At 38.1% G+C, this 16,297-nt stretch overlaps 1 protein-coding gene across 2 annotated transcripts; it reads right to left on the bottom strand.

The window, feature by feature from the left end:
• Window positions 1–2,693: 2,693 nt before the first annotated feature.
• On the bottom strand, window positions 2,694–16,079 carry LOC111138576 (chromosome unknown C6orf62 homolog). 2 transcript variants are annotated; one of them, XM_022490596.1, is made up of 5 exons: window positions 14,547–16,079; window positions 12,162–12,338; window positions 10,763–10,885; window positions 6,409–6,543; window positions 2,694–3,398 (listed from the first exon to the last, which is right to left on the bottom strand). In XM_022490596.1, the coding sequence occupies exons 1-5, from the start codon at window positions 14,673–14,675 to the stop codon at window positions 3,273–3,275; spliced, it is 690 nt and encodes a 229-aa protein (XP_022346304.1). In that variant the 5' UTR covers window positions 14,676–16,079; the 3' UTR covers window positions 2,694–3,272. The 2 variants fall into 2 exon arrangements, with proteins under 2 accessions (XP_022346304.1, XP_022346305.1); XM_022490597.1 differs by lacking the exon at window positions 10,763–10,885.
• Between the last annotated feature and the right edge of the window lie 218 nt (window positions 16,080–16,297).

Genomic DNA, 16,297 nt, shown 5'->3' with positions numbered 1-16,297 from the left:
CAGTTCTTTTCTTTGGGGAAAATGACATAGGAACCAAGTGGAACCTAGGACGGGACTGTCTCTATTTTTCATTTTAAACCTCTTTGGTTTATTTGTAATCTTACATAGATGATACTTGGACAAAAAAAATTCTTAGCTGAAAGGGTTTCTGAAAACTTAGGTAAAGCAAAGACGACAGCAAAGCCATTTTGAGATGAGATTACTTTAAAACTAAAGCCTGGTAGAAATATAGGAAGCAACTTGAATTTGGAAACACTATCCACAGTTAAAGGCTGACTTATCCTTTGTCATGCTGCTGTCTGCTCAAAGGACAGAGTAGACTTCCGAGAAGCAGTGAGCACACAAGGTGGACACCCAGTTCTTAACTTCTAGTATTTCCCTCTAAAAGGAACCTGGGCGGCTTGGAGAAAATAGCTGATTTCAGGACTGGGAGAATGAGATAGGGAAATTGACCTTAACGTATCTTGTGCTTAAAAGTAAGCATGTGTTCAAGAAAACAAACTGAGCATTAAAGGAAAAAAAATTTTTTTGTAATTTGTAATTGTAACCAAAGGAAATATCATTTAGGTAGATAATGTGTGGTAGAGACAGGAGAGCTCCTTATGACAGAATGCTGCTCAATGTGGAGGGGAGGGGTAGATAATTACGATTTTGCAGCTATCATGGTAAAGACTGGTTACAGCAAAAATCAAAAATCATCAGTGGTGTTCCTGAAAAAGAGCAGGGCACGTCCATGTTGTTGCCCAGATTCCTTCTAGTCACAAGCAGAAAAATAGTAACTATACAATGCAGAAACAGGACACGACCTTGACCAATCAAAATTAACATCAACCAAGAGCAAAGTGACCGTGCATTTCTGGATATTAACTGGAGAAGGGAGTGAGGTCACTTGAATTGGGTACTGGCCAGACTGCGTAATCCCAAATTTAACCCTGAAGAAACATTCAAATGCAAAATGAGGAACACTTTCTATTTTAAAACATTAGCCTACTCTTCAAAAATGTCAAGGTCATTATACATTAGAGATCTGACAGCTAACTGCAAGGGTCCCATAGTGAATGATATGACCTGAGTGTATTAGGACAATTAACAGAACTGGAATATGGACAACAGATAAAGGTACATCAGAATTAAACTACCTGAATTTGGTAACTTTACTGTGGTTATGCAAGAATATCCTTGTACTTGGGACATATGCTAAGTACTAGAGGGTAAGGAGCAAAGATGTATGCATGATGTATGTACCAAATTCTCAAATGATTCAGAAGCAATATATAAATATATGTAGAAAAACAGTGTGGAAAAAATGTGGCTAAGACTTGGGTAAAGGTTATACAGGAGCTTTCTATTACATCTTTTCTAAATTTATTCTAAAAAACTTAAAAACCAAGGGCTGCTTACGTGCCTGACTTACAGCATGTATAAGTCAATACAGTAGATCAGTTAAAAGCCTGCATTCTACAGAGCCAGCCCACCTGGTCCTAAATCCTTCCCTACCCTGGATGTGAGCTTGGGCAAGTTACAAAACCTCTGTGGCTCTTTCCACACACTGTTGTTAAGAACAGAGCTTTGAACAGGACCTGCCCATAATAAAACATTCAGAGACACTACTTCAAACAGATTCTAATTTTCAATTGAGAAAACATGTGAGAGTCTTTGGAAATAATATTTTTTTCTAGGGCTCCTAGCTGGCTCAGTCGGTGAAGCCTGTGATTCTTGATTTTGGGGTCATGAGTTCGAGCCCCACGTTGGGTGTGGAGCCTACTTTAAAATCTAATTTTCTCTTCAGTGAGGCAAGAAACAAGGCCAACCCGCTAACTGTTAAAGCTGACAAAATGTCTTTGATTCTCAGTCCTGAAATTACAAACCCACCTGCCACTTCTGTCCTTCTGAATTTGCCATTTAACTATGGACTCTAAAATAATCCCCAAGGTCATCAGTAACACCTACCCATTGACTTGGGGAAAAAAAAGTTACCACTGCAAGTTTTGTGTATTCACCTGAATAGTCAGGGAACTTTCACCTATTTTATTTAGGTTTTCATTTTTTCAAATTCCAACCAGAAGCTAAATACAATTGGAAACCAGTAAGCACTAAGTTTTACTCCAAAGGAGTAGGATCATTCAGATTTACTCCATAAAAGTATGCAACCCTTAAGCAAAGCTTTTCTTCATTAAAAAGAAAAAAACCAAAAAAACTATACAGTAGTCTTTCCTTATGTTCATTGCACAATATGAGTTCTGCTTTTAGAGCTTTGACACTCAATGGTTTTTAAACAATTTAAGATCCCAACTTTAGTAACTTTTTTCTACTCCAAAAAACCCTCATAAGTTTTCCTTTAGGATGGTGTAGAAACCAGTATTTCTGCACAATTCACTGGATTTTCTTTGTAATAAAAAATCTCCTCTTTAAAACAAAACAAAACAAAACAACCAAAAAAAGGAAAAGTCCTCTACCTATCACGGTGTCTGCAGCTATGAATGTGTGTTTCTCACTTTCATAGCTGCTTTAGCTACTTCAGACTCCAGACCTGCCTCAATGTGCATCAACTGTATCCACATTCAGCAGAATACTCTTGTAACAGCAACTTGGGGAAAGAGATCCGGAAATAAAATACATACATTTATGAGTACCAGGAAACAAACATGGCCCAGTAAAACATGAGGCAAGAATGCCTACAATGAGATGCTTGCTTTTTTTTTTTTTTTTTTTTAACAGATTTCTTTCCCATGGTTGTGTATCTATACGTATTTTTTTTTTAAACAACCACTTCTGGTCATTAGAATGAATCTGACAGTGCTCTGGAACGACGGTAATTACAGCAAAGCTAAGATTTTTAAAATGTTATTTATACCTTTTACCATCACTTCTCACCCTCTAAATACTGAGGACAGATGTCAAAGAGGCAAAAACCAGCACAAATGGAAAGACCATCAAAAACGAGTATCACCTTGTGCTTTCAGATACATTTAAGCATTTCAGTGTACAATAGTCCTTTCATTTCACATTTTAGTAAGATGCTGATGCAGTGCAGCAAATACGCAATGCATCTTCTTTCACACAGTCCGTGCAGAAGACACCTAATTTTTTTTAAGTTCTGAGACACAAATAATTAAAAAAAAAAAAAAATCCAGGATGAACAAGTTTCAAAATGCATAGTATTCTGTGCATGAGTCCATTTTCTTTAAACTCTGAAAGAATAAAGTGTAAGAAAACAAGAAAAAAAAATGCTGCTGCACTCTGTGATCTTGTCCATTTTGCTGGTCAGCACTCTATTCTGGCATATAAGGATGGAGGTGGTCCTCTATGGTGCCAACTGCCCAGTGGGTAAGCTGTTCCTGTGGCAGGTAGAGGCAGATGCTGCATAACTTGAAGATTGTAGCTTTGTTTTTTGGAGTCTGAAAGGGGAATAATTTTAATCTTAATAAGGCTTTAACATAAGTGATCAATTGTCACATAAATCAATCTCCCACAATTATATTAAGCACTTAAGGATACAGTAACAAAGCATATAGAGTAAGGAAATAAATTATGGTCTGTTCCCACTGGGATCTCAATCTGGTCAGGAAGACAAAACCTTGCCATATAAAATACAGAAAGAATAAACATTATAAACTAAATAAATGTTTAGAGAATTTATTCTAAACAAAAAATTTAAGGTCCGGAAAGTCAACCATGGACAACTTGCTAATGGAAAGAAAGGTTTAAAGGCATTTCACAGAGACTGATCCAAACAGAGGCGTGAAGTGATGTTTATTTACAGAAAAGACAACAAATGTGGTCGGGGTAGAAGTGAACGAAACAGTATGAAACAGGCAGCAAAGAAAAAAACTGAAGCATAACCTGGAGTAAAGGACTGGAAGAAAGCGAAGATATTACATTACTATTTCACATCTGACTTATGGCACAGCATGCTAGTAAATGGAAGCTATCCCCAGATCCGCCTTCAAGGTACTTCTTTCCACCACAGCACCTCTTTAAAAAAAGGCAAAAGCAGTCTATATATGTAATGAACTGATATATTATGCACATATTTTTTTTTCATTTTCAATGTTCTGACAACCTTACATATCATTTACTCAACAAAGAACATGCTCACAGAAGTTACTGGTCCTAGATTTCAGAGCCAGTAGAAGGCTGCACGTGGATTAGAATGCAGACTCCAGCAATGTGCCTGTCTACCCAGGTGCCCACCAAAATTATCTGGTCTAGCTCTCTTCACTCATCTTGTGTTATGATAAAGGGCACAAGATCTCTGCTAGATGATCTAGATCAGGTTCTTTAGTTTCCTGATTTCCTCACCTATGAAACAGGGAGTAATAAAACCTACAGCTCACATGTTGTGAGGATTAAGTGAGCTCCTACTTGTAAAGCTCTCTGCCTCAGGTACGGAGCAGGCTCTGGGCTGGCTACTCTATCAGTTCCCTCCTTCTATATAGCATGAGAACAGCAACATCTCCAGTTTATGAAGATCAAGAGAAGAACCAGAAAGGGGGACCTAAGAGCACTGAAGACCAAATGCATCTACAATAAAAGTGACACCAGCCATCCCACTTTGCCCTGGGGATTGAGGTTTTTAGGACTTGGGACATCAGTGCAAAAACCAGGGCATTCCAGACAGACAGACTGCTGGTCACCCTACCTACAATGCAAATTTAGTTTATGAGCTTACAATTTTCTTTTCATTAAAAGGACTGAAGCTATTTGCTTCATAAAGCACAGAAAACATCTGACCTAGGTATAAACAGAAGACAACTTACTACTTATTTAAACAAAGTAACTCCTTCATGTCACCAGTCATTTCTATATATTATTGATCTATGTATCTGTAGGAAAATGAAGTCTCTACATTAGTATACAGTCATTATTAAATCTTCTAAGACTCAAAGTCTTTGCGCTATGGATTCCATAATTTAAGTCAATAGCTGGCTATACAGTATTATCTCAATAAATTACTCAAATTACTCAAGTAGTTACAAATGAAAAACAAAGCCACTTAAAAATATCCACCATTAAGAAAGCTAAGGTAAAGAAGAAATGGAAAAGAGAACCCCCAAACCCAACCAAGTCATGGTTTTTCTGTTTTATGAAATGCCCCCAACTGAAGTCAACTTTCTTCTGTAATTCCCACAGCTCTTATTTGTACCTAATAACATCATATTTACTTAACATTTTCTTACAAGATACAGTCTTGTAAGATACAAGATAAAGTCAGTGTGTAATCTTGCCCAGTGGTCCTTAGCCCCTTGAACACAACAGTATGATTCACCTTTGTATTTTCTTACTACCTTGCATTCTCTAAGTAAAAATAAACCCATGTTCTAAAATGCAAAATTAGGGACACCTGGGTGGCTCCGTTGGTTAAGCATCTATCTGCCTTTGACTCAGCTCATGATCTCAGGGTCCTGGGATCAACCCCCATGTCAGGCTCCCGCCTCAATGGGGATTTTGTTTCTCCCTCTCCCTCTGCCCTTCTCCCTGTTCCTGCTCTCTTTCAAACAAATAAATAAAATCTTCAAAAAGGGGGGGGGGCAAAATTAGCATCACAAATACTCTTCTAAAAGCCTTTACTTCAACTCCTCTTCATAGAGGCCTCCTCTGGTGGCACCATCAGGGTTCACACACAACAGCTTACACCCCCCGCACCCATTTCCTCTGAGCGCTCACCGATTACATACTGTTCTGCCCTACTGCCTCCCCCACAATGGAGTAGGAATCCACATGGACAGGATTTCTGTCTTCTTCACTGCTATACAGTGCCAGGCACAGTAAGTAGGCACTCCTTTGTTGAATGAATGATAATTAAAATGCTATTTTTAAGGTTAAATAACAAGGTATCTGTTATAAATTCCAAGTGAGGATATTCAGGTTTATAATAATGAAAAAACGTTCTTGAGAATAAAAAATAATCTGCAATGCCTGGGTTGCTTAAACTGGAAGTGCTTACTTAAAACACATGTGGATCTTCTAAACACAGACATACTTCGTTCCTTTAGATTTTCATATTTAAAAGGTCTAGAGCCAAACCTTCTCAAAATACAATGTGCTACTACCCATCTAAGGATTTTGTTCAAAACACCGATTCTCTGACCGAGCAGGACTGGAGTAGGGCATGAGAGTCTAGCTATTTAAGAATCTGTGTACATCAGAAAAGCTCTACAGGGGTGTTTTTTAAACTCTACTGCTCATCAGAATCATGACATTTAGAAGCTCCCGGGTAGTTCTACTATGCAGCAAAACTTGGGAACCACTCTTCTAGGGTGACGCCCAGGATATCTATTTGATTTTTAAATAACTTCTAAATTAATGCAGTGCTGAAGTGGCAAAACAGAATTAACATATACAGAAAATAGTTTGCTAACAAATAAGCTTTTCAAACAAGTTGTTAAGTAGTTAAACAAGGCTTACCTGCAAGTGCTGTCTGTCAATGAAGAGAAACACCGACTGGTTAGGGTTGTTGACAACAATTCCAGTCTTGTCCTTGCGGCTCAGTACATGCAGAAACTGTTTTTCATAGTCCCCGTGATGAAACTCAAATTTGGCCTAAGGCAGAAATACATTTACATGTAACTACAAAAACCTCATCCCACCTGAAACATCTTGCATCCATATGTTGTCCAACATGGCAGCCAGCTGTGCCTACAGAAATTTAATTCACTAAACATAAATTAAAATTGAATTCTTCAGTAACTCTAGCCACATTTCAAATGCTCAATAATCCCATGTGGCCAGTGGCCACCATTCTGAACAGTCTATTGAGATGTATTCCTTCATCACAGAAAGTTCTACTGGATACCACTTCATTATAGAATTTGACCAAGAAAAACTCCATCAGAGTGACTAGATCCTAATTCTCAATGATTTTACGCCATTCTATAAAATGTGTTTGTTTTAGAGAAGGAGACAGAGTGCACATATGGAGGTGGGGGAGGGAGGTCGGGGGGATGGGGAGGGAGGGAGGGAGAGAATATTTCAAGCAGACTCCACTGAGACTTGAGCTGAAATAAAGGGTTGGATGATTAACCAACTGAGCCACACAGACGTCCCTAAAACCACTTTTCAAGCCTATTTGGCTCAACACTCCCAACTCAGTACTTTAATTAAGCCAGTAACATCCGCTTCCTTTCTATTTACAAAGAACACCCACTATAGATCTTAGCTGTCCATCTTACTACTTATGTGACCTTGTACATATCCCCTAACTTTTCTCAACTTCAGCTTCCTCTCCTGTAAAATAAATGGGTTATAACCCATCAGAACAGTTAATGGAAAGCAACAGTGGGTTTTAAAGCCCACACCTGAAATACAGTTCCAGTCCTCACAGAGATGGGGTTGAGGATATATGAACCCCTCGAATTTTTTAAAAATGTTATGCACATTTTTCAGGTGAAAAAAATTAAGTTATGAAGAACTATTACCAAATCAGAACACTCTTTTACTCTTTTAACATAAAGAAGATCAACTCTATCCTCCCACAAAATGTCTACGGAGACCAAATGCTGGGTGAAATGACTAGACTACTGGGGAATTCAAGAAACAACTCTTAAAGAACTCTTAAAGAATCAACAATTCTTTAAGAATTGTTGAATCATTAAAAAAAAAAAAAAAGACTGTCCATTTGATTCCATTTTTATTCTCCCATTATTTCAAAGACCACAGTAAATACTAATATAGAAAAATCATCAGTTCCTGCTATCTAGAATTTTAACACCCAACTTTTCTTTTAAGCCATAAGGTAAGATACACTATCCCTACATACAACTGTGTAAATACGATATTCAATTGTACCTTTGCACAAATATTTATTGCACTCTTAGTATATGAAAGGAATGTTATTAAATAATAAAAAATATGAATAAGGTTATCCCACCCTTAAGGGGCTCTTACATTGGCCAAAAGGACAAGCACATGCAAATATAAAACCTAACTTGCTTCGGATCTTTCCTAGAGTTAGATGTCATTATTTGTAAAACCCTGAAATGCGGTTATCTTCAAAGTGCTATGTGAAGAAGGGAGAAATAACAAACACAGCGGACACTATGGGCAGTATTAGCAGGTGATTTTGGATTAGGCCTTGAAAGAAGACAGTAATTTTCCCTGGGGAAAACACTAAGAAAAGGTAATTTGGGAAACGCCATTCCTGGAACAGAACCAACATAACACTACTGTGTCAAAGTCAAATACTGCAGGGGTCCCGGGCGGCTCTGCTGGTTAAGCATCTGACTTTGGCTCAGATCACGATCTCAGGGTCCTGGGATCCAGCCCCAGCGTTGGGCTCTGCTCTGTGCTCATCGGTGAATCTACTTGTCCGTCACTCTTCGCCTGGCTCCTGCTCTGTCTCCCTAGTGAATATACAGAGATTCGGGAAGGAATAGTACACCAGAAAGAAAACTCTTAATTCAAGTGGCATGAAAGCAACACCCAGAATAACAAAATATTTGAATAGTGTGATAGTGTGATGAAAAACTAATTTGTAGCCAAGAGCACTTAGGGATACAGAAGAAATAAGAGATATTTTAATACCACCTCCCAGTACTCCCTAATAACCTTGAATATAGCACGAACTCATTATTGAAAAACAACCTTTACTGTGGTTCCTACTAAATCTCATTTCAGGTGCTTCAAGACCAAAAAAAAAGTTTTCAAGTTAAAGTTTACTTTTCCTTTTCTCACTTGCCTTAAGAACTAAATTATTTATATTTCAAGCCTCTCATTCAGGATACTCATTTATTTTAAATTACTGGGGAAGTAAATTCATCTTTTACACTGAACTTGTTTCCTATAGCTGAACTCTAAAATTACACCATATTACCTCTATCCTACATAGTGCTTACATTCCACCCGTAATTTAAGGCTTTCATAATACAAAGCACTTCCCACAGTAGAGAGTAGCAAATTAAGAGCACAAGCTTTACAGGATTTATGTCTTGACCGCCACTTACCTGCATGACTTTGGGCTATTTACCTAAACTCTAACTGCCTCAGTTTTTTCCTTTGGAAAAGGAGGTTCCTATCTACATAATTCTTATAAGGATTAAGATTAAATGTATATAAAGTATTCAGGAGATAGCCTAGCACAGGCAACACTCAATAAGCAGCCATGATTTCAAAAGTTAGAACTTAACTTGAGACAAGACTATTATACTATTATACTATCCCAAATGTCTCAGAAGGATAGATAGAGTATTAGAAATTTTAAAAAATACAATGAGTAATGGACCAAAATCTTTCCAATGGAGATTTCAGAATTAAAAAATAATAATAATAAAAATCCTAAGAGTGCCTCTGGAGAGCAGTTACAGTTGCGATGCAATACGTGCGCCGGCAGCCATAAACATTCCTTACCGTTCCTGCCTTCTTGCTTTTTATATCTAACTTCCATTCTCCAGCAAGTTCACGTGAGCCAGATAGTGCCCACTGAAGACAGATATAAATATAGAATACTTTCACCTCTATTCAGGCTATATGTTATCTTTAGAACTTATTTCTGTCAAGTGAGTCTTAGGAGGAGGAACACTAATTTGAGCGATGTGTAGGAACATTACCATGGGGAGTATACCAACTTGTCTATCATACACAAAAACACCATAAAGATGGTTCACGGTAACACATGAACACAAAATTTTTTCAATAACTTTCGTGTTTCTAAGCAATTAGCCTAAAACAGGCATTCTAATATGTAGTATAGTATGCTTAAAGTTAATCTTTAAATGTCTTTATTTAGGTTTCCGATTATAAACAAAAATATCATCAGTGTAGAATTATGAAATACAGATGTACATATCTACATACGCACAGAACAAAAAGAAAAATTAGCTACACCTGACCTAGAACTAACCATAACTAACATTTTGGTGGATATTACAGTACTTTCTCCTATACAAATAAAGTATTATAAATAAATTTAAGATCATTTTAAGAGCATACGCCCATACACTTAAAAACTGGAAACTGTCTAATACATCAAATGGTAAGTCAGAAGTCAATGTCAAGGAAGATTACTTAAGAACCACTACCAGATTTACTTCTCTCCTGTATAGTTTTATACACAAATCTACTTTTGGAAAATTATTTTTTAAAAGATTTTATTTATTTGGGGGGGTGGAGAATGAATGGGGGAGGGGCAGAAGGAGAGGAAGAAGCAGACACTTAACCGACTAAGCCACACAGGCACCCCTGGAAAAGGGTTTCTTTCCTTATTTCTTTCTTTTTTAAAGATTTTATTTGAGAGCCGAGAGAGAATGAACACGAATGGGGGGAGGGTGTGAAGCATACTCCTTGCTAAACAGGGAGTCCCATGCAGAACTCGATCCCAGGACCCCGGAGGATCACAACCTTAAGTGACTGCGCCACCCTGGTGCCCCCAGAAAAGGGTTTCTTAAGCCATTCCTTAGACTAGACTCCTCTGAGAGCCGGATGGTTACGTGTATTATTTCGGGAGTGTGTATGGTACAGGGGAGAGATCTTCTCAGTTTCATTCACAGGCTCCTCTACAAATCAACAAACATCTACCCTGAAATATTTTCTCTGGCCATTATTTTAAAGACACACTCATTCTCAAGAGATTCTGTCCCCCAATGCCTTCTCCTCTTGCAGCACAATAGTCAAACAGATGGGAGCAACACATGAAGTAAAACTGATTAGAATAATGCATATTCCCAAAATTTTTCTTAAGTTAGGCCCTATCCCAGGAGTTTTTTGTTTGCTTCTTATCCCAGGAGTTTTTACTCACTTAGTGCGTACCACACTTAGAATAAAATACCTGGACAGGCCTAAAAGGCTCATCAGATTCCTTCCACCTAGAAAACAGGAGACAGACAATTTTTTCAATATCATTCCGAGGCCAAAGAATGAAATCCATCTCCTGAGTACAGCCAATTACATCCTACAAGAAGATTAAAAAAAAAAAATTTTTTTTACTTTCAAAGAAACAAAGCTGTAACAAGACATGTCACGAATTATAGGTCGGACTATAGAAACATTTCAAAAGTACAAAAGGTCCACTACGTATCATTTTATATACCAAAAGGTAATAGGACAGTATATATATATATATATATATATATATATACATATATATATAAATATACATATATATATAAATCTGAATAGCTCATGGTCTAATTTTTATCCTGTAGGGTCCACCTATAGTCACCCAGTCCAATATTCCTCACACTAAGACCTAAATTAATCAGCACATGGTGAAAACTACAACTAAAGCTGATTTTTTTTTCTTGTGAAGTCCCTGTATTTTTATTTCCATTCTTCGAAGTCAGAACCTAGTTAATATTGAAGCAAAGGGGTCTTCTAATATTACTCACATTCTTATTACAGCTGAATTGCTATTTTTATTAATACAGAAAACTATTTTTCCACTTATTATTACCCTAGTCCAGTGTATTAATTTTCAAAGGTTAATAAACCTCTTTCAGACCAGTACATGGTTATCTCCAGCCTTCCCCAATCCCAGTAATTATGGGGATGTCTTGTTCAAGTATGTTCATTTTAACTTTCAATAAGTTACAGAAGTTTATAAAGCTGGGAACAATAATTCCTTCCACTTTAAGCTTCTTATTTGTAAGAAGCATGATGTTAGTTCTCTCCCCCTCAAAAAAAAATCTAATGAACAGTAATATAAAATATTATTCCCAGCAATAACAAACACCATTATCAGCATAATACCACAGAGGAAAAGTTATCCATGTTTTATCTGAAGTCAACTTTTTTTTTTAGAAAAAAGATTTTAGACCTCAGCTGAAGGCAGCTGCTTAACAGACTGAGCCACCAGGTGCCCCTGAAGCCAACTTTTTTTTTTTTAAGATTTTGAAGTCAACTTTTTTTTTTTTTTAAGATTTTTAATTTTTTATTTGACAGACAGAGATCACAAGCAGGCAGAGAGGCAAGCTGAGAGAGAGGGGGAAGCAGGCTCCCCGCTGAGCAGAGAGCCCTATGTGGGGCTCAATCCCAGGACCCTGAGATCATGACCTGAGCCAAAGACAGAGGCTTAAACTGCTGGGACACCCAGGCGCCCCAAGATTTTGAAGTCAACTTTTAAAGAGACTTGTGACCATAGTAACTATCCATACTTGGGGGGGGGGGGGGGGAGGAGCAAGTTTAACTCACAAAAACTTACCAAATCAAGACTGAAAAACGGAACTTACCCTTCTCATAGACTGGTATCGAGGAGCATGAAGCTGTACCACGTCCTTCTGTAAAAGCTCTACGGAACTTTCCAAGGAGTAGCTGGAGTCTCGCACACCTTTCAGGATATTTTCTTCGTAATTATTTGTCATAACTGGTATAACCTCAGACACTTCAAAAAGTGCTGATTTTTTCTTCTAAAAGGGGGGGAAAAGGTGTATTAACCCACCAACAGCACATTGTCTTTTAACACCCAGTTTCATATTACAACATCAGGTACTTTTATACTAACTCAGCAAAATTATTAACTAAGTTAATTTTTGTATAGATTTTCAAATAAGTGGATCCTCTTACTTCCCTGAGCCCCATTACCCCAACCACACACAAACAGGCTATATCAGAATGTTTTACTGCATGGTTTTATAGTATTACGGGATCCATAACAGGTAACTTATTATGAACAATGTTTCTTAAACACTATGAGAAACAAACACTAGGCATACCTAATGTTTAAAAAAAAGGGATTTACTCTTGATGTACTTTCATTTAACTGATTCTACATACAACTAAATTAAAATCTCAGCAGTTAAAAAACAAAGCTTTATAAATTAAACGTTTTTTAACTCCTTAAAAGGGTCAAGTTCCATTACTCCTTTTAGATACTATATAACAACTGTCAATATATGAAACAAGAAAAAAAAAGTCTACCAAATTGAGTTTCAAATTTACTTGTGACCAAGTGCTCATCAATTTAGGTTATAAAGCTCATGAACTACTCAGGACAATTGCCTGCATACTGTCTATTCATGGAGTAAAAACCGGGTTTTACAGTGTTAAAGAACTAAACAGTACAACTTGGGGTATTTAATATAAATATAAAGAACTCATCTCACCACCTCGGTCTTGGATTTCTAGTGAACTTACATTATAATATCTTCAATTAAAACCTGATCGTATCAATCCTGCAGTTAACATATTAACAAGACGACAAAATGGAGAAATAAATTCCCTGTACTATCCAATCTTGGAACAATGACTTTAAAACAAACCAGCCTGAAACCCTTTACAATGCTCTACTCAAGCTGCTAAGAGCATTCTTAGATACAGGCATACCCTGGAGATATCACAAGTTCAGTTCCAGACCACAGCAATAAAGCAAGTCTCATAGGGAGCTGAATTAATTTTTTGGTTTCCCAGTGCATATAGAAAGTATGTTTACCCTACACTGTAGTTTATTAAGTGTGCAATAAGCATTATGTCCAAAAAAATGATATACGTATCTTAATTGAAAAGTAATGCTAAAAACTGTTAACCACCATGATTTCAGTAAGTTGTAATAACTGATCATGGGTCACTGTAACAAATACATTAATAAAAAGTCTAACACATTTCAAGAATTACCAAAATGTGGCAGAGAGACATAAACGGAGCAAATGCTGTTGGAAAATGACAGATGGACTTAGTCAACCCAGGGTTGCCACAAACCTTCAATTTGTAAAAACCAAAATATCCACGGAGCACACACAGTAAAACCGAGGTATGCCTGTACTAATAACCTCCAAAAGAGTTGAGTGGGATAAATACTTGGGAAACTCCCAAACATTAAGTACATACCACACCAAGAATATATGTCTAACCTGAAATTAGCTCACAACTTGGGTTCAAAAATCAAAGTAGTATTTCCTTATATTCATAACCTAATCTCACGTCAAAGAGAGATCGTTGAAATATACTGCTTTTATCATGTCCTCTGTGACTACTCACAACTCATTACTTGCTATTTAATTGTGGAATTAATTCTGATTATGTTCGCCAGCCCCCCTCAAAATTTAAATTTCCTCTTCAGGTCCTTTTGAATTTTAATAAATTGTACTTCTAAACACAAATAAACCATTTCAGTATGTAACTGTTCCTAAAAATTGACAGTACTGTAGTTCATCTAATGTACCACGAGAAAAGGGACTTTTAGCATGAAGCTGAACAGACTATTTACTTTTAGCATGTGAACATTTTGATTCCAATTCACCACTTTCAAATATCTCACTTTATAGACAGTCTTTAAATTCAGCTATATGTTCTCTATGTAACTCCACATAAATGAAATTTCTTGTGAAACACTACGTGGGAGTTTTACAATGTTGCTCACCCCAGGTCACCTAAAAAAAGGACCCTATCGAGCTTTACAGAGTATTTCCAAACCAAGGAGCACTCGAGCCTTCCCTTCGTAGTCCTACCACAACTACACATGCAGAGAACTACCAGGGAGGGTTCAGGTTAAAGCACACATGTAGACTTCTGTCAACCACTCTTTAACCTAATGAACAGTTATTTTACGGGCAACAAATAACTTAATATACACTTACAAAAATCACTTGTGCTAATTCACATTAAGAATTTTAAATTACCTTCTCCTTGAATACAAAGGCAATATACATCTTGAAGTCAAACTGGTCAGCTAGAGATTCTTTTTTCTTTCTAAGCTGAGCACGTAGTCTGTTCAGAGCTTGTTTCTTCCGGGAGTTTGGGTCCCCCATTTTGAAATACAGGTGGTACTAAAGCCTTTGGAAATTGTCACTAAACTATGGGCACTTTTTCTTAAGACTCAAGTACAACAGAAACAAGTCATTTTTTTTCCTGCTAATATGATTGAATAGCTAAAAATCACGACTGTAACCCAAAAACTGCACCTCCAGGCAATATTAGCAGACTGTCATATTACAGGGTCAAGAAACAAAAGCTGCTGTCCAGTCATGTTTGGACAATAACGTTTGGGGTTATGGGAAAAAGGAAGGGGAGGAAGGAAAGAAAGAGTGGAGAAAATACTTGGAACTAACTTTTTGGAAAACACATCTGGCTTAAATGCCAAAATAAAGGCTTTGGGGGGAAATGAAAAGCCTATTATCAGGATTTAGGTGTGCAATAAAACACAGCTAACACCAGTCCAATCCTTAAAATCCATATGGATTTATCCCCCCCACCCCTCTTTAGAGAAGGGATTATGAGAAGGAACGGGGAAGGGGAAGCGTGATGATCCCTGCTTTCCAAATACCAAAATTTAAAAAAAAAAAAAAATTACAAAGAAAAAGGAAAAAAGAAAAACCCCCAAACCCCCCAAAACACCAAAACAGGGTAGGTGAATGAAACTGAAATATCCAATTGGATTTTACCCAGCCAGATCCATGGCCGTAGTACCTAATTAATTCTTAAGTTATTTCAGATTTCACTATTGCTATGTACTGTCAGTGCTTGTTATTGATTACACTTGGTGGTGAGCAAAGAGAAAAGTGCAAAATCGGTAGAGAAGGAAGGGGAGAGGTACAGGGTTTCCCTGCAATCAACTACAGTGTATACCGGGGGCGGACAGCTGTTGCCCAAAGGAGCCATGAGAAAAAACAGCGGAGTCATTACCAACTTCCCCATCACCCACATTTTCACCCTCAGGCGGCTGCTAATGCTGCTGCCATGGAAAATCATGATGGCAGAGAGAAAGGGGGTATATAATACGATATAATTATTATTCCGGCTCTGTGGTTAGACCTGATTAATGCCCGGGATCCCAACACCCTCAGCCCTGCAGTGAGTCCTACATTCCCCAAGGGAGCCTTCCCTAGGAATCTGCCCCCGTTCAAGATCGTGGGGAGTGCGACTTATCTTCCTGCGAGCATTGCTGAGGCAAAGGTGGCGGGTTCTTCTCCCGGATCCCAGGCAGTGCCCAGGGACCACCTGCCTTCCACCCCCCAGGTCCCACCCCCACCCTTTGCCTTCAGCGGCAGCGACTCACTCGCACCACGGGAGACACAGGATCACTCGGGTTTTCACTCATTTCATCGTGGAAACAATTCCCGCCCGGGTAGAGTAGGCGGGAGAGGGTAAATGGGAAGGACCAGTAGGAAGAAAAGAAAATAGTTGTGTTAATATTAATTACTTTTTGAAAGTATGCCCAGCCCACCCCCCCCAAAAAAAACCCTTAAATTCCCGGATTCCGGATTAGCTCGCTCTCACGTTGAACAGACCATGTTTCCCGAGTTTGGATAGTTTAGGGTGGGGTCATTAGTGTGCTTCCCGGGGGGGCAGGGGATGGAACTGAGGCAGCTGGGGCGGGGGCGGGTGACGGGGAAATCCCCTCCCTGTCCCCGCGGAGACCGGGACTCACTGA

Source organism: Enhydra lutris, unplaced genomic scaffold, assembly GCF_002288905.1.
Source record: "Enhydra lutris kenyoni isolate GAN:26980312 unplaced genomic scaffold, ASM228890v2 scaffoldscaffold93, whole genome shotgun sequence".
NCBI classification, from domain to species: domain Eukaryota; kingdom Metazoa; phylum Chordata; class Mammalia; order Carnivora; family Mustelidae; genus Enhydra; species Enhydra lutris.
This window is presented reverse-complemented; position numbering and strand designations above follow the sequence as displayed.